Below are 27,471 nucleotides of genomic sequence, written 5' to 3'. Positions count from 1 at the left end.
AACATTCTATGATTCAGTGTTTACAACAGGAATCAATTTTTTTAACAAGCATAAATATAATTGAAGTAAGTTTTTATTTTTTCTCAGAAGTCAAAAGAATGTTCTTAATCAGGACAATTTAGCATTTCTCAAAAGACTGATTGGGAAGACTGATTTACTCTCATTATTTAAATATGTATGGATTCATATATGGCTGAGTATTCAGCAATGAGATAGGTAATTTAACAGTACTTGCAGATTGTTCTATTATAAAGATTCAGTCACTTAAAAATTAAAACTACCACCATCACTTGACTACAGGAATACTTTACTTTAAATGTATAGCTCTTTAGTATAAAGAGTAATATGAAGACCTGAGCTCTCATTCCTGCTTCATTACTAATTATTTGTGTTACCTTGAATAAGTCATTTAATCTTTTAAGGGCCTAGATTTCTCAACTATAAAATGAAAAATAATTAGCATAAAATTCTACCTTTTACATTCTCAAATTCTTTAGTTCTACTTCATATTAAAAGTAATGGATCTTACTATGAAAATATTTGAAAAGCAGTGACTGCCTTAAAGTTCTTTTAAATCTATATTTAGTAACAAAAATTTTATGACTCCAGGAATTCTAAAGACAGATATGCAAGGAGGTAGCTAGTCAATTTCAACGAGATTTTTCAATTTTAGAATGATTTATTAAAAAACTTTACACAATGAGTATGTTTCAAAGTTTCAACTTACATGTAACTTTTTAGAAACAGGAACAAAGGTTATTCTCAAATATTTGGACTGAACAATTCTATATCAAAATCATGTAACATTTCTAGCCTTAAAATAAAGACCTTCATCACAAAGAAAAGAATCCTGCTTTTCCCCTTAGCTAATTTAAAATCCATCAGCTTTAAAATGACTGAGTTTATGACAAAGTTAAATAGATCACTTATACAGTCACTATCCACTACTGTAATCAAATACTTAAATAATGTAAAACAAAAACATACCAGTACTAAAGAGTCGAATCATACACTCATGAAGCCAGGGATGACTAGAATCAATAGCAAATGCCCTCTTTACTGATTGTAGCATCAAAAGAAACTTTTCTATAAAAAGAAAAAGTAAAATATATTTTGATCATTTGATAAAATAAGCTGCGCTCCTTTGGAGGATTAATTTAGAGAATTACAAATAGAGAAACTAATTTACAGTCAATCATATGTGAACTGCAACATGATTGAAGCAAATGATTTCCTCAGATTAGAACATTAGCTAATATTTTCCACACAATATTCATTAAGAAAAAAATGTTTTATGAAGTACAAAAAATTTAGATAACATTCAATAATATTTGAACTAATGCCATATAAACAAAACTTAAGCCGTTTCTTAACCTCCTAATTTAATAGAAGTAAATGGATTTTCTGCACTACTTATAAAACTTCATTACTGATACTTCAGACTAGCTCTTTTCTTGGGTTTTGTGACATTCATATGAAATGGTTTCCCTCCTAATTTGGTGTCTTCTCCTAATCAATCCCTGGTTTTGCTTCCTCCTCAAAAGATACAATATGCACCAAGGTAATGTTTTCAGTGATTTCTCATATCTTTCTACACTATCCCTACACACCCCCATGTTTCCCAAGCTTCAGTAGTGTTTCCATCTGTTGAATGGAAATTTCACCTGATTACTCCACTGCACTTCCAAGTCCCATCTAAAAACCACTTCTTTGTTAAGACTTCCCGATTTGGTACCATTCTCCAAATAACAAAATTCAAAACTCCAGGCTCCTCTGACATTTCTTTTTCCCTTACTCCAACACTCAGAAAGCTAAAAATACTGCCTATCACACAACTACAGTGAATTCCAAATGCTGAAGAGCCCTTCAGAGGTTAGAACACAATCAAGAAGCCAATTGTAAGGAATTCAGACTGCCCTTCCCCACTTTAAGAACAGCTTTTTTATACTTCAGGATTCTGTTTAAGAACATTTGTTGTATTGCGGCACATGGGTGGCTCAGTAGATTACAGGTCTGACTCTTGATTTTGGCTCAGGTCATGATCTCAGAATCATGAGATCAAGCCCTGCACTGGGTTCCTCCATGCATGGAGCCTGCTTAAGATTCTCTCTCCCCCTCTCCCCCCAACCCCCACATAGCTCCCATGCACTCTCTAAATAAAGAAAAGAAAGAAAGAAAAAGAAAAAGGGGAGTTGCATTAACTTTTCTTTAGAAGTTCCTAAAATTACTGGACTATTTATTAAATTTCTTTTCCAAATTACAACACAATCATTTTGGAAAACAGAAATATAATGGAAACCACTGTAATCACTCAAATCCATCAAAAGACCACCTGTTTGTTTTTTTTTTATCTATTTCTTCCTGGCCCTTTCTCTATCTTACATCCCCATGTAAATATCTTAATAAAAATTAAAACCAAACTATAGTTTTGTGTCCTATTTCCAAGCAATGCTATATAGCAACCTTTACCCAACATTACTATTAATTACTTTGGATAAACTTGATTTTTTAATGGAAACTCTATAGAGGTACCATTTTATTCAATCTCTTTTAGAACAGTTACACTGCTTGGAGCAAAAACCTTCTGTCAGATCTTACTAACCAATTGCTCTTCTCTTCAGGATGTGTCATCTTAATGATATACTTTTTCTTTTTTTTTTTTAAATGAACTACCTGGATTATAGCAATTCAATACCACAAAGTCTTAGTATCTATATATAGTCTAGGCATTCTAAGCAAGACAACCAAGAGGTTCCATTATCTTTTACCTGACTCGGACAATAGACAACCTCAACATTATTTAAGCATATTTGTGTTTTCTTAATGGATCTTCTTCCTTTCCATGCATCTTCTTTTAGAAATATCCATTTTTCAAGATACACCTCAAGCACCACATCTTCTAACAATAGTTAATAATAACCAACATTTATTCAGTGCTCCCTCTGTATCAAGCACTAATCAAAGCTCAGTATCATTAACTAATTTTATCCACACCTATACATAGTAACTACTGTATCTGACCTTAATCTTAGTTATGTATGTATATCTATTATTGATTTTAATGTCCTAGGAGACTCACAATATCGTACACATGTAACAGGCATTTCTGTGAGATGCTACATTGGGAAAACCCTATGGTGGTGAGAACACTGGATTTGGGTGACTATATCTAAGAAATACAGTGATCAATTTTGTCAGGGCCACTATACCCTAATTGCCTACCTTTCCTAAAGTAAATCTCAAAGGCAAAAAGATGCGTTTCTATCTTGTTCTTCACCAAGTTCTTCAACGGTGTTAAAAATTTAATAGCTTCTTCCAATGGAGTTTCAACCTAACAAAAATAAAAGATATTATACAAATGGAAGCAAGATGGGGGAGGGGGAAAAGGATGTGACTTTATTCTATTAAAAACACTTCACTTTCTGGGTGTTTTCTTTTTGGTAAAAATCACTTACCCATTACCCAGAAATACTGTCATATTTTAACTTCCCATAATCTAAAGGAAGGGGAATTTGAACTCTACAACTCTTCACAGGTTTTTAACCATATATATATATTATGTCTGGATAGAAACTATCCAACAAGTAAAAAGAAAGATAAAACAGAACCAGGCAAAGAAAGACAGTGAGATGAACAGGTAAGGTAGCCAAGGGGTAGGATGGGGGGAGGACAGAGGAGAAATATTAAATAGGATGCAGAGGGGTCGAGAGAGAGAGAGATAGAGAATATTACAGAATGAGTCAACATTCTTTTTAAATTCAAAGTGAGGTATGATCAAGCTATTAAAGGCAGTAAAATAACCATTCTATCTTGCTTTGTTCTCATACAAATTCTATAGAATTCATATTTATTCCAATGCCATACTAATGGTGAGATAGCATTTAAGAAGATTTATGTTTACTGAACTGTCTCTGTCATCCTTTATTAATTATGTAGATGTCATATTAATTATATACCTGTAATAATTCCTGGACAGGAAATACTTACTACATAATTGTGTTACTGTTACACTCCTAGACTGAGTATCTAAGACAAAATTCATCTCTGTAGACTGGGATGGGGCTGGAGAATACCATATTTATCAGAAAGGTACTGAATATCCATGCCTGTATTTGCCTTGTCTCATCACAGAGGTAATAAGATTTATCCTTGGTGGAATTTGTATTTGCCATAACAATCCCACATGCCTCTACCAATATGGTAATTGTGGTTTTACCAACACAGATTCTGGCTAAGGAAATTATTTCACAGCATTAAAAACAAACAAAGAAATAAAAAACACCGCAGGCAAAAAAGTGATGTCTAGGAGTTTTACTTTATACTAGCATGTAGGCAGCTGGCATTATTCTGAAGGACACATGCTCTAAACAAGAAATCACTATATGGCACTGTCAGTCTACTAGCTGTGGATACCAAGAGACAGCAGGGAGAGAGGAGACCTCCTAAGTGTGCCTTTCTCATACATTTGTAGATATTTTGCTTCTTATTTCCACAATTTTATGTTCTACTGATTTGGGATTTGTGGTATACAGAGGAGAAAGGTCTACCAGGGAAAGGTAAAGAACTGAAAACTGAAATTGTAATGGAGCTGTATCAAGTTTTTTAAGACTTCCAGAGCACAGACTGAAATGAGGATCACTATAATGACTAGGGTAATTTACTACCAGGGAGATATGACTGCTGTCACAAAATGGAAACAAAGAATATAAGGAAGCTAAGTCAATATGAGCATTATACTTACTGAAATCTAAGTATTTAAGCTTAGAAAAAGAAAAGAGAAATTTTGCCTGCAATCCTAATAAAGAACAACATATGCCACTACAAAAAAATCTGGACCTATTGTCCCCATGTTTCTGTGTGCCTTGTATAGGTAAGATTTTTATCATTTTGTCTGACAAAACCATGCACATATGGTTATGTACATAACCATAATAAAGCTACCTACATTCTATATTCATATATACATAATGAAATATGAAGTTATATATACAAAAGCCTATCAACAGGGTTGAGTTCTACAATCAGTGTTTAAGATTAAAAAAAAAAGAAAGAAAGAAAGAAAGAAAGAAAGAAAGAAAGAAAGAAAGAAAAAAGTACCATCAAGTCCCTAAAGCTGTAAAGACAAGATGCATAGAAATAAATCTCTCTCTCCCTCTCTCACAACTTTGCATTCTGTGCACGACAACCCTATTAAGTACCAAAATGAAACTCAATATAGCAAAATGTTCACACTGGGAGAGGCACACAGGAACTGACATGGACTAAACAAATGGTAGTCATAATTCCTTGGTCTCAAACTCAGCTAGGGTCCTGTGTTCACTGAGTGGAGTACTGGATGAAAATTGCCAGAATTATGCATACTCATTTTTGTCTCTCAAACTTAGATAGTCGTGAAGATCTGAATTTACCTAAGTTGGAAGAGATACAGACTGGAACTGCATTGTGTTGATGGGCAATGTAAGAGATCCACAAGGGCAGTTTTGCTCATACGTGATTTTTAAATTTATAAACTGATGTGAAGTCTAATCTGTATTACAATATGTTGTATAGGAATACATCTCCCTATACTCCCAGAGTAGCAACAGAAAGTTTAGAACTGTTAAACCCCATTCAGACAGAATAATAAGAATACACTGATGAGGAGAAATGTCATGTGTGCACAGAAGGGAAAAAATAATCCAGCTGAGATGAATACTACCTGAAGGCAAGGAGGAACATAGCATTGGTGGTACATGAGGGAACTCATAAATACCAACTACTGCCTCATGGTAAGTTGGAGAAACAAAGATTTCTGGTTTATACTCAGCTAACTGAATATTAAAACTCACTAAACCTCTTCCTATTTTCTTTTTTTCTTTAAGTGGAATTACTGCTAACTTAATAATGCTTTTATTTTATATTACATATATAAAATCCTGAACTGGTGACACTAAATATACCATTATTAACACTAAGAATGATATAACAATAATAATGATATAACATTAATAATGATAAAATATAGGATCACAAAAAATCGGAATCGAGACACTGTAAATCTAGATTTGGCAAGCAGCTTTTTAAACAGCTTACAATGCCAAACCTTACTATGATGGCTTGGTGTAATCTAGCACTGCCACCACACTAGGGATATAAGTAAGTGTGGATGCTATTAGAAGGGGGCATCCTGGAGGTAGTTATCTTAGGAAGAGAAGTGTGCCATATGCCTAACAGGCAAGAATAGTATATATTAAATGGCAGCCTATGAAACTGGTACCTTTCACTGGGCTCTTTCCAAATAAAGCAATTTCTATAGGGATTATTTTCTTCTGAGACTATAAAATCTCTAGCTATAAATAATTAGACTATAACTTGGTATCTGGCCCAAAAGCAGCTATGATACAGTGGACACAAGGTCAATAGTCTATAAGGAGGCTTGGTATAAAAATTCTGCTCTGTGGGGGTAAGTAACCTTTATTAGACAGTGACTAAGCAATCCAAATAGATCCTCTCTTTAAGAAGTATAATGGAAGATATGAAGTGTTACAAAGAAAAGTCATTAGGAAAAATTATGGGCTACAAAGAAAGCATGTAGAAAAAATGGTGGTGGCACACAGTCAGTGACAGTGGTAAAAGTGGTAGTAATAAAGAAAGCTGAAGCATAAAGATGGAAAGCTCTTAAAGCTGATATTACCCCTGAATAACTGTATAATTCTCCATGAGGCCTAAAAGGTCAATTTTCTGTGTTTCCTCACTATTCTGTATATTCTTCCAATAAACTCTCAACAATAAAAAGGTAGTATCTTTGTTCCTAGAAGTTATACATTTACTTGTGAAAAGATGTCAATATATCCTTTGAAATCCAAGCCAGATTTTTCTATGGTTCTTAGCAATACTGCTTTGAGATATTATCGTCCATCTGCTCTGATTTGATCCTAAAACTATTTTTCAACTCTACTTATTAGGTATTATAATTTTTCTTAGTTATAAGGCAGTTGATTTTGACTTTTTAATTACTAATGTGCATACTGTATTCACTGCTTTAACATAATAAACTATGCAATTATTTTGACATGGAGTAGCCCAACACCAAGGGCCAGAAGAAAACTGCATGGATATGTTACTAATCAAAATGGCTTATCTGACAATGAATACCTTGGTTTCAGCTTAACAGTTAATAACGGCAGACATGATTTTTGGCGTGGGGGAAGATATTTAGGGGCTTTTAGAGAGATTAGGTTCAAATCACAAAGTCCAATAAAGAAATACCGTAAACTGACACACTGGTGAGAGATAAGCTCAATTTGGTCCAGATATAAAAAGTTGCATGTTACCACTTTTAACAGATGCTTCATTCTTTGCACATAAAGTTCCTTTAATCCTAACATCCCTGCCTAGTAGGGATTTTTTCCTAGTCCCATTTTATACAAGAGAATATCATCAGAGAGGTTAGACAAAGTGTCCAAGACACACAGTGAAGTATAAGTGCTGATTATGTGGACCCAGATCAGAATGACTCAAAAACCCAAACCTTCCACTATACCATACTAGATTACTCTGGATCAGGATCATTATTCCAAGAAAGAAAAAAAGACAGATAGGAAGACAGAAAGACAAACAGACAGAAAGACAAAGGAAGGAAGGAAGGAAGGAAGGAAGGGAGGGAGGGAGGGGAAGAAGGGGAAGGAGAGGCAGAGGGAGAGGGAAAGAAAGAGAAAGAAAATAGACAAAAAATTAAAATGATTTTTCACTCTAAAATCTATAATCAAATTAGTTAAATAAGACAGTATAAAATGACAATAGCTGGTCACAAAATTTCACTCAATTGTGCTCAACACTATTATTAAGTACCTTGGCTAGTTTCTCAGGGATAAGCTCTTCTTTCGGACCTCCAATTTCCTCATCATCATCATCCTTTTTCTTTTTCTGATTTCTCTGCTGCTTTTCTTTTTCTGCATTTTTTTTCTCTTCTTCTATCTGGGCTTTCTTTTGAGCTCTTCTTTGTTTATTCCGTAGCTTCTTCAGCTCTTTGTCAGACATGTTTGCTATAGGCAATACGTTAATTAATGAAAAGCATATTAATCAGGTTAGTAATGATCAATCACTAATTTAACATTCTCATTAAAACTCCCAGACAAAATATGACATGTTATACAAGTTCATGTGCCTATGTGTACCTTGCCATTTAATGGTTCCAAAATGGCTAGAGAACACTGTGATGATCCCTTCAAAAAAATGTTCTGAAACCAGGTGGAGACCTGGTGTCGCAATCATAGCAAAACATAAAAGCATAAAAGTTCCCCCAGCAATCTTACTCTTGCAGTTCTAGAAATCTAACAAGCTGTTTCATATTTCTATGGCCTTAGACTACACTTTTTCTTAGTCATGCCTCTCTAACCTTGTGAGTTATTCATTCTCTATACTCAACTGCTGCTACTATGACATATATATTTGCTTGTCACAATACTTCATTTATACATGTGCTTCTCTTTTAGACTGCGAATTGGTGAAGAGACCCTATCTTACTCATAAATTTTGTATTCTCAGGGCCTACCAGAATACTAGCAGAATATACAGAAAATATTCAAATATTTGTTCATGGAATAATAAATAACTATATGATAAATCAAAAGCTCGACACTGAAAATTAACAATAGCTTGTGTGGTACAAACTATGGAATGTCTCAAAAGAAAGACTGAAAATCACAAATATTAGATAATAAAGTAAAAAAAATCTATAGTCTTCAAGCAATAAATATGAAAGTTACGTGTACAACTGGTATTTATTTGGGTAATACTTAGTGAGAAATGAATAAGGTCATTCTAGAGTATACCATCACAGTGGTGATTTTCAAATATGCCCATAAACTCTTTCCTTCAAAAGATGGAACCTATTTCCCCTTCCCTTAATTGTAGGCTATACTTAACTCACTTCCAACAAATGGAATATGCTAGAAATCAAACTGTATGACATCCAAGATCAGAACATAAAAGCACAGTGGATTCCTCCTTGCTTTCTCTTGGACCACTCAGAAGAAACCCAATTGCCATGTTGTGAAGATACACAGACAACCTTATGGAAGGACACGTGTGGCCAAAAAAGGCCTCCAGCCATTAAAGTAAGCCATCTTGAAAGCAGATTTTCCTACTAAAATCAACCCTTCAGAAGTCTTTGGCTGCCATTTTGGCTTCAATCTCCTGAGAGAACCCACATCTTTCAAAATCCTACAGCTAAGCTAAGTGACTTCTGAATTCCTGGCCCACAGTAACTCTGAGATAATAAATGTTTGCTATTTAAAGCTCTGTGTAAGCAATCTGTTAGGCAGCAATAGATAACCAAGGCAAATTTTGGTACCTGGAAATGGGGTGCTGCTGCAATAAAAACCTAAAATGTAGAACTGACTGTGGTTCCAGAGCACAGCAAAAGGTGGGAAGACATGGAAAAAAGAATTAATGAAGCTCAAAAGTCTGGATTTTGAAGAGGCTGTAAGTGAAACATGTCATACTCACACAGAGGCAGAAAATTTAATAACATGTATTTAGTAACATCATAAAATGTATCAAATGAACTGAGTGATCTAGCTAGAGGGATTTCCAAACTGAAAAAAAAAAAGGGGGAAAAAAAAGGTTGTTCAGGCAGCACCTAATTCCTCTTGAAGCTTGTAATTAAAATGCAAGAGAAAGAAACAAATGGAAGAAGGACTTGACAGTGTTCAAAATTCTCAACCTCTTTGGAAATGGCTCCTAAGCAAAGGTCAAATTCAGAGAACTGCCAAGAAAATATGTCAATGAGGAAAGCAGAGTTTGGCTTTAAAATCCTTTGAAACTCAAAAGATGATGTCTCAGCTACCGGTCACCCAAAAGGCTCTTTTCTCTTAAAAACTTTAAGGGTATGATTCACTGATCCTTTCAAACAACAGAGCTTCTAAGACACTCAAGGGTGCTGTCCTCTCAGCAAAAACTCAAGGCAGACAATGATATTTGTGCATGTGGCTTCCAATAAAATTCACAAAAAAACTATAAAATTCTTAAGAGAATTCTATGGGCAGAAACAGCAAATCTGGACTAAAAGGAATAGAGATAGTATAAAAGACTCGCAAATTTTGGAAGCAGACTGAAAAACTACTCAGTTGCAAACAAATGCTAACTTTAAAAAAAAAATTAATTTTAGTAATCACACTACACCCAACATGGGACTTGCACCCCCACACCAGGATCAAGAGTTGCAAGCTCTTCCAAGTGAGCTGGCCAGGGACCCCACAAATGCTAACTTTTAAGAACAGGAAAGAAAATGCAGAAGGTGGAACCAAAAAGCCAGAGCCTAGAACGAGAAACCATTAGAGAATTAGTACTACATCGTGAGCCCTCATCAAAGAACTGCTATCCTCAACTGGACTTGAGAACTGACAGAACCAGTAACTCCTGTATACCTTCCATTTCCCCTTCACCACCCACTTTTGACCAAGAATATTCCTTTGCAATCAATTTATACTGGACATGTACTTGGCACAGGATTTTTTTAAGATTTTATTTACTTATTTAAGAGAATGAGCAAGGAGCCCCGGCACAGGATTTCATATCAAGAACTACACTTGAAGAGCTATACCAGCTATACTAAAGAACCATATTCAAGAAATCACATCAGCACCAGTACCTCATATACATACATAACTAACTAGACTCCAAGTTAATGTTGTAATGGAATGAGACTTTTGAAGGCCTCAGAAGGGGCAAGTGTAATCTGCATGTAAGAATAATATAAATAGGGCGCCTGGGTGGCTCAGTCAGTTAAGTGTCTGCGTTTGGCTCAGATCATGAGCCCAGAATCCTGGGATCAAGTATCGCATTGGATTCCCTGCTCCTGCTCTCTCTCTCTCTCTCCAACAAATAAAATCTTAAAAAAAAAAGGATAAAAGAATAATGTAAATAATTTGTGCCCAGAATGTAGAACATGGAAGTTAAAAATATGTCTACAAATTGTCTGATTCTTCTCCCACTCAAATATAAGTTATACTTGGTGACTCACTTCCACCAAACAGAACATGTAGGAAGTGATGGGGTGTTATGTCAAGAGAACAGAATGTTAAAAGTGTTGTGGCTCCTTCCTTGCCTTCATGGCTAGCTACTATGTCTCGTGGAACTGAAGAAACCCTCTAGAGAGACTAACAATATTAAGGTCACCTGCCAAAAGCCATGCGAGAAAGCCATCTGGGAAATGGATCTTCTAGCCCCAGTTAACCTTTTTCTTTTTAAATATTTTATTTATTTATTTTATTTATTTTATTTTATTTATTTATTTATTATATTTTATTTATTGAGCCCAATGTGGGGCTCAATCCCAGGATGTGGTATTATGACCTGACCCAAAGGGGCAGAGACACTTATCCAACTAAGCCACCAAGGTGCGCCCCTACACCGCCCCATCAACAACTTAACTACAGCTTTATAAGAGACCCTGAGCTGGAACAACCCAGATACTTCTAAATTCCTGAACTATGAAAATAGTTGTTCTAAGCTGCTAAATTTAGGGAAATTTATTATGTGTCAATAGACAACAACCATCAAAAATAAATACATACCTGTTTCTCTTTTTCTTAGTAAAGAAGCCCTTACTACTAAAAAAGAAAATTTCAAACAAGGACCAAAAATTACATTCTGGAAATATAAGACATTTACAAATAAATAACCACAAGAATTCTGACCTTTTAATGACTTGTAAAATAACTGCTACCACTTGCATCCTTACTATATAGCAGACACCATGCATACATTTTACTTAATATCCTCAATAATCTCATGGATTATAGTATAATATTATTTTATGTATGAGAAAACTGAGGTATCAGAGGAAAAATATTAACTCAAGATTAATAATAAAAGGTAGAACAAGGATTTAAATCCACTTCACTCTGACTCCAAAGTCTGGGTTCTTTCTTTCCACTATGTTATACCAGGAGTCAATAATCTTTTTCTGTAATGGGCCAGATACTAAATATTTTCAGCTCTGTAAGCCACGGGTCTCTGATGCAATTAAACACAGTTGTTGTAGCACAAAATTAGCCATAAATAATACATAAACGTAAGTTAAGTCCCAATAAAACTTTATTTATCACATCAAACTGCAGTATGGATCTGGCCCACTGGCTATTCTGTGATCTTATTCTGTGTTATCTACCACTGCCTTGAAAGGACTCACCTAACTCATAATAACAGAGTTCCCACACAAAAACAGAGAAAGGAATAACCACATCAGAAACTAAGAGTTCAAATCCTGTTTCACTTAATGTAGCACTAGTTATCTGGATAAGCACAGTGTCTCAACTTTACATGAATTACCTACTACTTGTGTGTACAAAATAAAGGCTCAGAATTTTCACTTAGGAGGAGCCAGAGGAGAATTCTACTATGCTGGAATATTGCAATATTTTGAAAAAAAAATTATGTGTATGTGTATGCATACATAAGTGTATACATAGCAAATAACACCCAAATCTAAACTACTCTATACAGCCAAATCAACATTCACATAAGGCAAAATAAAAGAAATCTGGCCACATGACTAAGATTCTAAGTTTACTGAAAATAGATAAAAACACCACAACTTCTCAACCAAATAAAGGATAACTACCAGATATTTACTACAAATAGCAGGCATTATGGCAGACCATAGAAATATTAAGTCTAAAGTTAAAAAAAGCAGCAAGCATACTACTGCTTCCATTAATTAGCACTTTTAGCAACCTTCACCAATGCGATAAGGCATGAAAAAGAGAGGTATAAATACTGAAAAGAAAACTACCAGTGTTTATAGATTAATAGCTTACATAAAAAATTATTTAAAAATCAACTGAAAAAACTATTAAGCTTAATATCAGAGTTCAATAAGTATACCAAGAAAAACTACAACAATATTCATTTAGAATACTGTAATGGAAAAAAAAAGACATGTAGAGATAATGCTAACAGTAAATTCACCAAAGTTATATGACAATTACACTAAAACACAAATAGGAGATACAATGCATTCTAGTATGCAAAGATGCGATATTATTTAAGATATCCCTACCCCAAATGGTAATCTGTATCTTAAATGCAATTCAAATTAAAAACTCCAAAAGAAACTTTCTGACAAGCTAATTCTATAGTTCAAATGTAAAAGAAAGTTGATATAAAAGCAAGAAAATTCTAAAGACATAGTATTAGATTTTTTTAAGAAGAGACAAAGAGATCATAATAGAATCTTATATACTGATGTCAACACCACAGTTTAATATCTTTACAAGCAACTCTGATGCATGTTAGAACCAGACATCTATAACCCACTACGTTGTGTTTCACAGTTTAGTTCATGATAAAGGTGGCATTTGTTATTTTTAAAAATTTAAAAATATATATAATCTATCCAATGTGGGGCTCAAACTCAAAACCCAGAGATTAAGAGTTGCATGATCCACTGACTGAGCCAGGCAGTGGGGAATATTACAACGTACCAATAAATACTGATGAGGAGCCAGGCAGTGGGGAATATTACAACGTACCAATAAATACTGATGAGGAGGCAGCAGTCTATTTGGGGGTAATAAGCTACCTTCTACTTCACATCATTATGTTAACAATTAACTCCAGATGAGGGGTACCTGGGTGGTACAGTCAGATGACCATCCAACTCTTGGTTTTAGCTGGGTTTATGATCTCAGGGTCACAGGATGGAGTCCCATGTCTGCTAGGGATTCTCCCTCTCCCTCTCTACCCCTCCCCCACCCTCTCAAAATAAATAAATAAATCTTTTAAAATACTAACTACAGATGATTGTAAACATAACAGAATACTGTAAGGAAACACAGAAGATAAATACCTTCTAAAATATATTTTAAATTCTGAAGTAAAAAAGCCTTTCTATGGAAGACTTAAGAAGTCACAAAAGACTAAAGAAATTTTGTCTCATAAAAATACTTTTCCATAATAAAAGATACCCACCATAAAGTTAAGACTGAAGTAAAACAGGAAGAAAATTTCTACAATACATAAACAAGGACCAAAGTCCCGAACATGCACAGAACTTCTACAAACCAAGTTGAAAAATAAAATGGGAAAAAGGCATGAACAGGCAATTTACACAAGAAAGCCAAAGGCCACATGAAAATATATAGAGATGTTCCATTCTTAAAAATCTAGGAATTAACTGGCACAGCCAGTTGAGTGTCTGAATCTTGATTTCAGCTTGGGTCATGATTTTGGGGTTGTGAGACTGAGCCTGTGTCAGGCTCCACACTCAGCACAGAGTCTGCTTAGGACTTTCTCTCCCTCTGCCCCACCCCCAGACAAGCGTGTCCACATACGTCCTCTTTCTAAAAATAAATAAATAAATCTTTAAATAATCTAGGAATTATGAATCAGGTATTTTCCCCAAAATAGTGAAAATGTAAAGGATGGTAATTTTTTGTGTTAGCAAAAAAGTAAAAGATAAGCTCAACACAGTGTCTGTGATAATAAAAACTGATGAATCTTTTACAGAAGGCAATTTGACACTATTTCAAATTCTCATACTCTAACCCAGTAATGTTCACTTCTAACAATCCATGCTAAATAAACAAGTACAAAATGATGTACAAGGACATTTATTATAGCTCTGTAATGGTGAGGGGGAAAAAAACCCCACATAGGTTCCTACATAGCCTTTAAAATGGGGCGCCTGGGTAGCTCAGTGGGTTAGGCTGCTGCCTTTGGCTCAGGTCATTATCCCAGGATCCTGGGATCGAGTCATGCATCAGGCTCTCTGCTTCGGCAGGGAGCCTGCTTCCCCCGCCCTCTCTGCCTGCCTCTCTGCCTACCTGTGCTCTGTCAAATAAATAATCATAAAAATTTAAAAAAAAAAAAAGTTTTTTTAAAAAATAAATGACTGATGACTGTAATAGGTTATGTGCAGATACGGAGCAACACTATGAAAAAACAAGTCTAAGTTGTAAAATACTGGAGAGAACATCACTCATTTATGGGATTAAAATTTAAAAAAAAAAATGAAAACCAAAAACTCAAAGAACTGCCCTGAAATATGTGTTTGGAGTTTACATACACATAAAAACAAATATGTAAATTTGTACAAAAGCAACTGAACCTTTTATAGGGATAACTTTTGAAAGATTATCTATGGGTAAAAAGAATAGTAAAAGGGGATTTTCACACTTGCTAGTTGTATTTCTGAATTGTTTTAACTTTGTCTAACTAGAATTAATTGGGTTATCATTTGTATAATTTGAAGAAGAGGAGAAAGGCAAGAGGAGCAAACAGAGAGGTAAACAAAAGAAGCCACAGGATCACAGCTCTCAGCTTCAACTGCAAATTGTTCTGTAGATTCTTACTGGCATTTGCTTTCTAGTTAAAGAAACAACAACAGATAGAGGGTCAAGTGAAATCTATACAAGGGTTTCAATTTATGATTTTAAATTTTAATAAAAATTAACAAAAGGAATCCAAAGGTCTTTAACAGGAAGAAGGAAACAGAAAACAACCAACAGTAACTTCAGAAGAAAAATAAGCTCAGGATTGAATAATAAAATCTGACACACATTTTCCTTGTACATGCCTGTATCATTGTTATTCTGAGATCCCTTCCCAAATAATTATCTAAGGAAGACGATATATTCTGGCATCATGGCATAAAAACAGCACTTTAAAAATTGGCCTAATGATAAATCATTAGGCAATTTCACTAGTTTGATTCCAAGCTGGCTTTTAATGTTTAAGCAATATTCAACTTTCAGTAGGTTAATTATAAATACTACAAAGAAGACTAACTAGATATACTGACAGCCAACACTAATGTAGAGTGCTGACACTAATGATATTTAGCAATTTACAGTACAGGGTAAACCAGATTTTAAATGTTAAACTCATAAAATTCAACTTCTTAATCAGTTACAAATTAAATTCTTGCTTAACGTTTTAAAGTATAAACAGTATTTTTCTTTTATTGCTTAGGGAAATCCACAAAATGTTGATCATTTTCCAAGCATGTGTAACATCTTCCCACAAGGTGCCTACTAAAAATCTCAAGAAAAATTTATGCTACACAAAAATACAAAGACGCATATACATACCACAGCAAATAATAAGGTATCTTTGAGTATTATACCTGTATCAGCTTCATGTTCTTTATTCTCATCTGTAAGGGGGTTGTCATGAAGCTTCAAATAAATCTCTATAGCAATTCTTGCTGCTTTAAAGTAAAATGGATGCTGTCGAAGTACATCTTCTAGTTTTAGTAAGTCCACGTATGATCTAAGGGTAATCTTCCTCATACAGTATGTATGAAAGTCAAACTGGTCGTCAGTGATTTCTATAAAATGCTAACAAAATTATCTTTTTTATTATACTGAAATAAAACAATGTCAAAGAAAACTATAGAAACCAAACTCCAAATTACTTGTTTCCTACACATGAAAAAATTAGTAAAATAAAAATGTATTTAAAATTACAATCATCCAATATAAATACTTTGCATATCAAATAAGCAAATACAACTAGCCATGCCCTAGCACAACATATGGCATACACCAAGCACTGAATTATTTGTTGAATGAAAAGTAAATACATGATTTGAAATATATGTATTTATTCCTTCCTTAATCATACGTAAAGCTAGCATGACAAATCAATTAATTAACATAATTAATCAACTAATTTAAATAATTATACACATAATGATGTAGTACATTTGCACATTAAACATTCAGTTTTTATATTTAGAATAACCTGCAAAGACTATGTGTAGTATTTGGCAATTTTTCTAATAATACAAATTTGAATCCTACATAATGTTGTGCTGGTATGTGGGAGAGGAATCAATTAGCATTTAAGTCAAGTAACCAGAACCTAACACATTCAACTAGCTCTGGGGTTCTGGGCTTAATAAGAGAACAGCATGAAATTATATAAATTATTTTTGTCTGTGAAAAACAGAAAAAAAGAAAACTAACCATTCATGATAGAAATAAATCAGAAGAGGACTAAGAAAACAATGCATGTATCAGAAAATAAGGAATTATACAGGCTACAGAAATACTGTAGAAAGGATTCAAAGCTTATACTTTATGACTATCAAAGATATATTGCATCATCAATCAACCCCTGAAACAAAAAGCTTTCTAGAATAACTTAATGAGCTTAGTATTACTGAAGATGGAGCAGCAATGTGAAATATTAAAAAATCAGTAAAAACAGCCAAGCTACAAACTTTCTATCAAGTTTTTCACATGAATTCTTGCCAGAATAGTAGATAATGGGCAAGTCTGATGAAAATGTAGTCTAAACATTTCACATTTCTGTTAAAAAACCGTAGAAATGTGGGCACTGATATTTAGAAATCACTTGCTATGAATTATAAAGAAGAAAAACTATAGTTTTTCTTTCTCAAAACCTTCAACATATAACAAAAAAATAAGAAACTCATATATATCTAGTACTTACTCTCTCAATCTCATGACACTTCTTAAGTGCTTCACCAAATTTATTCATTGCCTTATAAGCCTGGGCACATTCTGTCTGGAACCACATGCACTGCATTTCATTCAAATTCTCTACTGCTGATGTTCCTTCCTATATAAAAATTTTAAGAACATTTCTTACCAAATACAGCACTTCATAGAATTTAAGAAGGAAAATATGGTCAACTGATAAACAAATTCTTTCAAAATCACTTTCTATCTTTCTAACCATTTTCAGAATTAGAAGGAACAGTTATGTGTAAGGAAGTGGAATTATATTTCTAATCACTGAAAAAAATATATCTTTGTAAATAATCAAAAGATCTACGTAACTGGAGTTGGAGAGTAACGTAAGAGAACACTAGCACACAGCAAGCAGTCTTAACATTAGTTTCTTTCACCCTTAAAAAATATTCATCTGAACATACATCAATATAAATCAGAGTTTAAAAACCCACAACCAACTAAAAAGAAAATTTTATTTATGTTTTATACTAATATTGATTTCAGTTTCCTTCTCCTATGGCAATTCAGTTAAAATCCTATTTTCATACTAAAGATACTAAAAACAAATTTTGAAAAATATACAAGTATAAACTATTCATGAGAACATTAGATGTACAAACCCTTGTAAACTTTGAGCACATTTCTTCAGCCTCTTTTATCAGATTGGCTTTTAGCATGTACTTTGCACACTTGGAATTGATAAATCTGTCTGCTGTGTCCAAGGCCTGGGCCTCATCCATCCACCTCGCAGCTTCTCTAATATTTCCAGCATGCTTATAGAAAAGCAAAATAAACCAGTCAGTATGCTAATTTTACCATGCAGGTAATTAGTTACCTACTGATAAATAACTAAAACACAAATGAGAAAAAAAGGTATTCTTCTGACTGATCTTAGGACCCTAATCAATGTAGATGCATACATTTTGATACTTTTCTGGCGATATAGAATACAGGCTGACAGTAAAGACTTGTTTTTGTTTACGGTTATATCTCACTGCCTGTATCAGTGTCGGGCACATAAAGAATACTCAAAAGTAATGGTTGAATTTAAGAATAAATAATAATTAAAATCTTTACGTCAGAACAGCATATAGTTCATAAAAGGGTTCATGGTTGAGTATCAGGGAAATTCTATTAACATACAACAATGCTTATTTTTTTTTAAACTATTGATCAATATTGAAAAGTTAAAAAAAAAATAAAGGCAAAGATATGGCCAAATTTCCACCCTAAAGCAATCATGGAAACATTACTGCCTATTACCGGACGTTCCACGATGTGCTTTAATTTACATTACTAGTCCACCTGTCAAAGCCACAAAACTAATAAGCATAACCTGGCTTTGAAAAGTGCTTTCAAAATAATTCTTAATTTCATTAGTTTTTGGTAAATAAATTTTAAGTTTACAATCTCTTCCCTAAGACCTATTATTACTACTTTGTATTTGTATTAAAAAAAAGAAGAGCCAACATTATGATGATGCTAAAACATATGACTGGAGATTGTCAAGTAAGACCAAGAAGTTAAGAAGATAAGTAAAATAGTAAAATCTCCAGTTTCATTTCACTGATATTAGCAGATACTGATCATGATCATACTCCAATGTTAACAGAAACAAACATGTCGCAGCAAATTACTTTCAAGTAACTATACTGTTACTACTTAAACCCAAGAAAATAACCAGATGTGTGTGTATATAAGAATATGTAATATGAATAACCACATATCTGAATAACCACATGCATGTATGTATATCTGCGTTTATACAGATAAAAATGAGTAAATTATGACCATGACAAATCTAAAAGTAATCCGACTGAGAAATGTTCTATACTTATTCCAGGTTTTACGAGCCATCAAATGTATCATTTTAATTATCGCTTTCAGAATCTACAAATTATAGAAAGAAGTTTTTGTAAGACTCATTACCTTATAAAAAGGGGGAGGGGGGTTTTTACCTTATAGATTTTAGCTTTCACAAGAAAGAGTTCTATCAATGTAGGTGTACTTTCAATAGCAGTATTTATGTATTCCAGAGCAATCGATGGCTGACCAATTTTGTCATAATGTTGTGCCAAGTAGTACTGGACCCAAAGTAATGTGGTTGGTGGTTCCTCTTTTCCATCATCTTTAAAAAGTGGGGGAGGTGGGTGGGAGAGGAAATAAACCAAGATTAGTCATTACATATATTAAGAGAGTTACCCACCTCCAAATGGCTTTATCTTTATTAAAACGGAAAAGTAGTTTGAACCATTTATTTATGTATCTAGCTATAAAACCATCCTTAAATTTATAAGATCTTTGGAAGGGACCATGTTGTCTGTTCTGTATCATTATAGCCCCTAACACAAAACCTTGAATTTAGTAAAGACTTTATATAATAAATATGGCAGATAAATGAGATCAAAGATATAAAAAAAACTACCTAAAAAAGAAACTGAAAGGAATGGGAGGGGGAGAGACAAATTGTGCTAGTACTATGAAACTATAAAGATCAGGATGTTATTTATGACGGGTGAAACAGGTATCAGAAGAAACTTTGATTTTCCATTAATGTGAGGTTAAAAAAAAAAAAAAAAAATGCCTGACTGCTTAATTGGCTATCTAGCTAATGTACTAAACTATACATAAATATACTTGTGATGTGGTTGAGTTTTGGGTGATTATACTAATATATTCTAATATTATGCTGATATGCAATGATGCATAATTTAGGTTGAATAAAAACTATACACCAAAATTGAGTTAAGTAAAAATGCTTACTCTACATTTTATTTCATAATTTTTATACACTCACAAGAAAATGTGTAAGTTAAATATACAACCCACACACTATAAAATACTTTTTTTAATACCAATATCTAAAATCTAAGCACTGTTAATTTGCTTTCAAAGAAAGCAATAGATTGCTTATTTTTATCCTAGTAAAAGCAGGATGGCTCAGTGGACAAACAATAGGAGTGGAACTCACCAACTCCCGATCTGATAGATCTGCAACTAAAGTGCTGCATATTCTTGGGCATGTCATTGAACCTCTTCCACATTTGTAAAATATGTAGGAAAATGCTGATAATCAAAGGAACATCATGATGATTAACCAATGAAACCATGGTAACGCCTTCTAAAAAGTATTATTAAAATTAATCTGAGACCTAGAAACAATGATCAACCCAATAGCAATGAGCACCCCAGGTCCCATACTGGGCTTTCCCACTGTAAGAACCAGGGCTCCTTTGGAATAACAATGGATTCCAGGTCTGCTATGGGCAGTGGACCAGATAAACTGGAATATCTTGTCATACCAAACTGCAAAAAAGCTATCAACTACTACACCATGGTATGTGAAGGCTGGAACCATTCGAAACTGCAATGATTTAAAACATTAAGTATGTTTAAACCCATGAATTCATAATACCTTTAAAATGTGTACTGGCATCTTTGAAGGATGCTACTAAATGAATTCATTATTCTGAAAACTAGTAAAGAAAACAACATAAAGTAGGAGATAAAGGGGAAAGAAGCAGCATTTACCTTGCTTTTCCTATACAAACCAAAATACTGGATAAACAGGTAACAGATGAAGGGAAATTTCTCTTGTAAGATAATAGAAGATGAATGATAGACTATCACCAGTTTGTAATTCCTGACACTTGCTAACATAAAAAACACTAAATGCCTCCTGATGGAAGAATATACTATCACCCCCGCCGCCAAGAAATAACCTTGTTCACCCCCTATATTTAAAAGGCGAAAACAAAAAAAAGTAGATCTTATTAATCCTCTACTCAGACCTGTCTATGAGAAGCTTAAACAAGTTTGGAAACGTTCTGTATTTGCCCTGGCCAATATGGTAGTAGGAATTGGCTTTACACAGTTACTGAGCAGCACCTGAAATGTGGCTACTGCAACTAAGGAAAGTTTTTATTTTATTTAATTTTTAAAAAATTTTAATAGTCACATGAGCCTGATAGCTATTATACTAAACAGCACAGCTCTACGTCCAACTACCAATTTATAACAAATTCAGAGGACAGAGGAATAACGTGTTAAGCAACACCGTAAGAATCCATTCAAGAAAATATGGACTATGGAAAAACTTTAGAAAAAATCCTAATTTTTTACACAAACAAATTGCAGGAAAAAGAGCAAACAGAAAACCTATGGATTTTTTATAAGAGAGTTGAGACATATTAAACTCAAAGCACAGATTTCATATGGATCCTCATTCAAACAAACTTTAAAGACAAGGGGTGTGGAGGGTGATGACATTTCTAAGACAACTGGAAACATTACGCATGGACTTTTTTCTTTGATCGTAACAAAGTATTAATGTTCAGTGTAATGATAATATTATGGTTATAATCTTAGACTAGTGAAATAGTCATGGATAAAATGATGTGACTGGGTTTGAGATTTACTTCAGAATACCATGGGAAAAGAGGGAAGCAGGTAAAAATATACATGAAATACGTTTTCCCATGAGTTAAAAATTATTAAAACTGGATGATGAGTAAATGATGGAGGATCATTGTATGACTAAGTCTAATTTTATAGATGTTTTAAATTTTATATTTTTTCCAGTAAAATATGACTCTTTTCTTAGCCAAATATTTTCAGTGTGCAAATTAATGCATCTCCATCTTAAAAAGAAAAATAAGTTTAAATATCTAAGCTTACTGTCTAAATAATGAATATACTAACCTTCTGATTAAGAATTTCATAATATATTAAAAATTTCAAGATGTTTTAAAACATAAAACTTGAGCACTTACCATTAGGGTTAAATAACCGGCAGCTTTTTAAAGAGGTTTCATAACCTACTACTAATTCTTCTATGATTGCCACCTAGAGTACAAACAAACAAGCACACTTTAATAAAATATATATACATGCAGCTACTATTCTTGTACAAAATGTTATTTATTATTTTAAAGAGCTACATCAACATTCCAAAAACTGGTATGTGTGTGCGCGCGCACATACACACACACACACACACTCATGTACACACCCTTTTATAAACCTATTAACCTAAGGATAAAAACTTAAAAGCAGGGGCGCCTGGGTGGCTCAGTGGGTTAAAACCTCTGCCTTCAGCTCAGGTCATGATCCCAGGGTCCTGGGATCGAGCCCCGCTTCCGGCTCTCTGCTCATCAGGGAGCCTGCCTCTCTCCCTACTTGTGATTTCTGTCAAATAAATAAATAAAAATCTTTAAAAAAATAAAATAAAAATTTTAAAAAGCAAGTAAGCCATACATTTTTAAAGGTATTAAGATGTAACTTTCAGGGTGCCTGGGTGGCTCAGTCAGTTAAGTGCCCAACTCCTGATTTTGGTTCAGGTTATGATCTCAGGGTTCTGGGACTGAGCCCCACATCAGACTCTGCGCTCACTGGCAAGTCTGCTTGTCCCTCTCCCTCCTCTCTCTCAAATAAATAAATAAAGTCTTCAAAAAAAAAAAAAAAAAAAAAGGATGTAACTTTCTAGAAACTTACTGGCAACTTCTTTCCTGCTAGGAAGGAGGGAATTTGCATCAAGCTAAAAATCAGGAAAAGGTTGGCTAAAAAGAGGTAATACTATAGGTAACACTACAGATGACTCTTATCTCGGTTCATTTTTATCTCAATTCACATAAATAACACCCGCAGTTAACATCTGCCCTCCAAGAATCAAGAATTAAAAACTATGTGAAAAGAGAAATTCCGAAAGTACAAAATACCATCAACTCTTGATTTTAAAATCCAAGGAAAAGCATTAATAAAAACAGAACAGCAGGTGGGTTTCTGAAATGCAGGATAGTGAGTGGATGTCCAGGTTCTGGTTTCTTCTGAGTCATGACTATACCACTTGCTCCTGGCTTTGTAAGAGATCTGTGAACACTTTTAATTTATTAATTCCCTTCCTCACTTAATCCATCTATAATGGATTTGTTACTATAGAAGCTCTCCTAAATGACCTCACCTTAACCGACTCAACAGATTAACACCAGCACTCTCCATTACCTCAAAAAATTGTGAGGACTGAATGGTCACAGCTAGGTTATTCTGGTGTGCCCATGTTCTTCTGCTCCCACAAGGTGAGCTACCTGCTTACTAAGAGTATTGTTTTCCCAAACCTGTTTGAATCAGTTCCATTTATTATCCTCATTACAGAATTCAATATTATGCAAACTGAATAAATGAAAATGAAAGAAAAAACTGTTTTACGTTGAATACCATGGGAAGACTCAAGGATAAATTAGATACTTCTAACAAATTAAGGTTTCAATGATACAACCACAAAGGGGAAAATCATTAATAAAGAGGCTTCTATAATCAAGATTGCTTTGTAAGCATCCATTTCCCATAATATTGGTACTGAAAACAAGAGATCACATTTTATGAATGTGATTTATGCAATTTAAAAAAGAGTGAAAGTCATCATAAAGCCCATACCTTGGGCCTCTTAACAAAAGACTGGAAAATAAGCACACCTTCTGTGTTTTAGGTTAAAGTGTTCAGCATGTTCAATTTGTCCCACCTTTCTGATTCTTCACTGTAACTGATTTCTATTTAGTCAACCAACATGTCTGATGTCACCGTACTTGCAAGCAATATAATCTAAATTAAAATTAAAATGGCCTCTGAATAAGCAATTTGAGCATTTTTATACATAGCTCAAAGAGTAAGTTAACTTACTGGGACAGCAAATGAACTGCTGACAGAATTTTCTTTCCACCAAATAAAAAAGGAGAATGATTACTAAACAAAACCTTAGTTTAAAAATCACATCCGACTTTCACCATGAACAAGGATTAGAGAAAGTACTGAAGAAATCACTACCTTACGAACTTTCCATACCTACACAGACTCAAAGTAAATAGCAGAAATAAAAGAGAAAATAGGAACATAAAGAGGTACAGAAGCATTTAAACTGCAAGATAGGAAAACAGATACCAGATTCACCAAATGTGTAGTATGTACACAGATAATCGGGGATCAACAATTCCAAATACTGAGCAAAGAAATGATAGTGGGGGGAAAAATTGTATTTTGCTTACCTTTTCTTTATCTTTGTATAATGACCTCAAAGTATTGAAGACTGGTGGACAACCTTTGCTGAAATTCATCCTTAGAAACTTATCCAAACATTCTTTAAACTTCTCACCTTGGGAAAAAAAAATTCTGTTGATTTGCATTTACCCAGACAACTCTAAAATGCATACCTTAATATTAATATGCATATTCATATATCTAAAAACAAGAAGACAAACTAAATCCTAACATCATTTTCATTCCTTTGCAATTACTCTCACCAGATAAAAAGTTCAACGGTAGTCTTCTTGGCACCAGTCCCCTGGGATATTTAGTCCAGGCTTCCTCATAAATTTTTAGTCGTTCTAACATATTAGCTGCAAACAAAGAAAAAATTATTTTTATATATAATTATAACTTGTATGTTTTTTCTAACAAATTATAAATTTCTCCAAGTATATATAAATTCTTATTAAGCAGGAAAGTTGAAGGTAAAAAGAAAATTTCAAATAACCACCCAAATACACCAATCATTTTAGAGTATTTTTCCCTAATATTTTCATATTTTAAATACCTATAATCACCTAAAATACGTAATTTTTTAAATCCATTCTGCTTTAGGTACCTTTCAGAATCTAAGGACTCAGAGTTTACTTTAATTCTAAGAAAGGTTTGATTATTATGTTTCCATAGCTTCTCTACTATTCTCTTCAGCCTATCCTTTATTACAGAACTTTTGGATCTATCCCCTCATCTTTCATTTTTCCTTATTTCTTTTATACTTTCTTTTACTCTTAGCTGAGAGCTCTCCTCGGTTCAGTCTTCCAGTTAACTAATTTCTCCTCACTTGTGGACTCTCTTCCATTCAATCTGTTAAGATTTTTATGTCAAGAAGTAGGCTTCTCATTTCTTAAATTCCTAATTAGTACTTTCTCAAAACTTCATACTTCATGGCTGCAATTCCCTTTTTTCATCTTAGATTCCTCCATTTACTCCCTTTTGCTGTGCTAATGATAACCATTCCCGTGATAAGTGCTCCAGAGTAGTAAAATATTCTTTGTTATAAGGTTTCTCTTGTATTTATCAATATATCAGTAATGGCTCACTTACAGTCTTGAAGGAGACAGCCTCAAATCAGATCATCGTGGCTAAGGACCCTATTTGTAGATGACATGTTTCTGGGTCTGTCCTCCCAAGAAGGTCCCGTTCATGGGAGAGGGTGAAGGGAAGTTGTGGGGAGACTCTCTGGACCCAAGTTCATTTGAGTGATGGAAATTCAGTCCCTCTTCCCACATAGGAAACAGTACTGCTCTTTTAGCTTGGTTACATTCATATGCCCTTGGGAGGCCATGCTGCTGTGGCCACAGAAGTTACGCTTGTTTCTTTCCTTTACAGAGATATCTCTGTAAGTAAGGCAACATTTCTATCCGTAGGAATTTCCCTTTCAATTTTTGTAGCTGCCATGCCATTTGTGAATTTCTTCAAGTTGTTTCTGAATTCTTATCTCAACTATTCCTATAAATGTGTGGAAGAGAGGTTTCAGAAACTGCTCACTCTCCCATATTAAATGGAAGTTTGCTACTGTACTTTTGTACTCAGATTCTGAAACCAATTCTTTTTTTTTCCCTGAAACCAATTCTTAACGACTATTTCTCTAAGTTATGGCTTTCCAATGAGTTAATAAAATATTTATCAACAAAAGGTGCAATTAAAACTTTAAAGTTTTAATACTACCTGGTTTGAGTGCCTTTTCCAGACCTTTGTAATAGGCCCAGTTTTCAGGATTTCTTTCTTGTAATCCTCTATAAACATCGGCTGCATCTTCCAAACGACCTAACTGCAACAGAAGTTCCCCTGATGAAAAACAAATTAAATTAACTAGATATCTTCTGATTATAACTTTAACTTTTCCTTAAACTTTCTCTTAAAGCCTCTCTAATGTTGGGAATTGGATTCAGTATCATCCTAAATTCCCAATACCCTTCAACAAGACTACCATATTATTGTCTCTTTTTGAGTTCTTATATAGAAATGTCTTCCTTTCCACATCCTCAATTGATTAAGGTATTTGTCTAACTATAGGCTATTCCCAAATTCACTAAACACAGTTACCAAGCCACCCACCTACTACTTAATTATGCCTGACATAACACAATTTCATATCTGAATTATTGACCAAATCCAACACTCTAACCTTATGATCTCCAAATAAATTATAAAAGGATTCAGCTATAGCAGTCCACAGCCATGGCCACATTCAAAACCTGCTTTTTCTAGCTCTTCCAACTACCAAATAGGACACCTATCTTGCTTTAAGCTTCACTGTCTTGTCTAGCTTATTCTTGTCTCACTAATCCTAGCCTTCAATCTTAGAGAAAAACCATTCCCTTTCCTTCAGACCCTTCAGTAAGTCACAGATTCATTGCTGGTTTTCTCTGAGGTGCACAACAAATCTCATCCCCAAATGACATTAGGAGACCCAAATATCAAAATCAGTCTCAAAACACAAGGCTCCCTTATTTACCAATTTCAAGGCCTGGATCATGCCAAATGTTTGCTTGCTACACACCTTCTCAGAAAACGTCATTAGAAGACTGGACAGAGACACCAGTTTCACTAGAAATTTATGAGTTCCAAAGTCAAATGAGCTTCAAACACTGCTCAGGTGCACATTTCCTTATCTTTAATGGGTTTCCATCCACCAAAGGCATTATTTTCAAACCACAACTTCACCCTTGCACACCATGCTCTCATCAGACAATAAAGACAAACACAGTGTATTCACTGTGTGCCAGTAACTTTCAATGGCTTCACATGCATTAAGTAATCCAATTCTGAAAACACTATTATTTTCAGGGCACCTGGGTGGCTCAGTGGGTTAAGGCCTCTGCCTTCGGCTTGGGTCATGATCCCAGGGTCCTGGGATCAAGCCCCACATCGGCTCTCTGCTTAGCTGGGAGCCTACTTCCTCCTCTTTCTTTCTCTCTCTGCC

General features: G+C 34.1%; 1 protein-coding gene across 2 annotated transcripts in view; it reads right to left on the bottom strand.

The window, feature by feature from the left end:
* Positions 1–27,471, bottom strand: part of NAA15 (N-alpha-acetyltransferase 15, NatA auxiliary subunit) — an 84,331-nt gene that overhangs the window by 10,446 nt on the left and 46,414 nt on the right. For both annotated transcript variants that reach the window (XM_059378501.1, XM_059378509.1), the window contains exons 7-17: positions 26,214–26,333; positions 24,761–24,856; positions 24,506–24,612; positions 22,241–22,313; positions 19,427–19,596; positions 18,089–18,241; positions 17,446–17,574; positions 16,112–16,325; positions 7,831–8,024; positions 3,223–3,331; positions 988–1,086 (exon numbers count right to left, since the gene is read on the bottom strand). In XM_059378501.1, the coding sequence (XP_059234484.1) occupies positions 988–1,086; positions 3,223–3,331; positions 7,831–8,024; positions 16,112–16,325; positions 17,446–17,574; positions 18,089–18,241; positions 19,427–19,596; positions 22,241–22,313; positions 24,506–24,612; positions 24,761–24,856; positions 26,214–26,333 (1,464 nt within the window). The remainder of the gene's footprint in view (positions 1–987; positions 1,087–3,222; positions 3,332–7,830; positions 8,025–16,111; positions 16,326–17,445; positions 17,575–18,088; positions 18,242–19,426; positions 19,597–22,240; positions 22,314–24,505; positions 24,613–24,760; positions 24,857–26,213; positions 26,334–27,471) is intronic.

The sequence above is a fragment of the Mustela nigripes genome, chromosome 1, assembly GCF_022355385.1.
Source record: "Mustela nigripes isolate SB6536 chromosome 1, MUSNIG.SB6536, whole genome shotgun sequence".
NCBI classification, from domain to species: Eukaryota; Metazoa; Chordata; class Mammalia; order Carnivora; family Mustelidae; genus Mustela; species Mustela nigripes.
The sequence above is the reverse complement of the archived record's forward strand: the minus strand, read 5'-3'. Positions and strand labels throughout refer to the sequence as shown.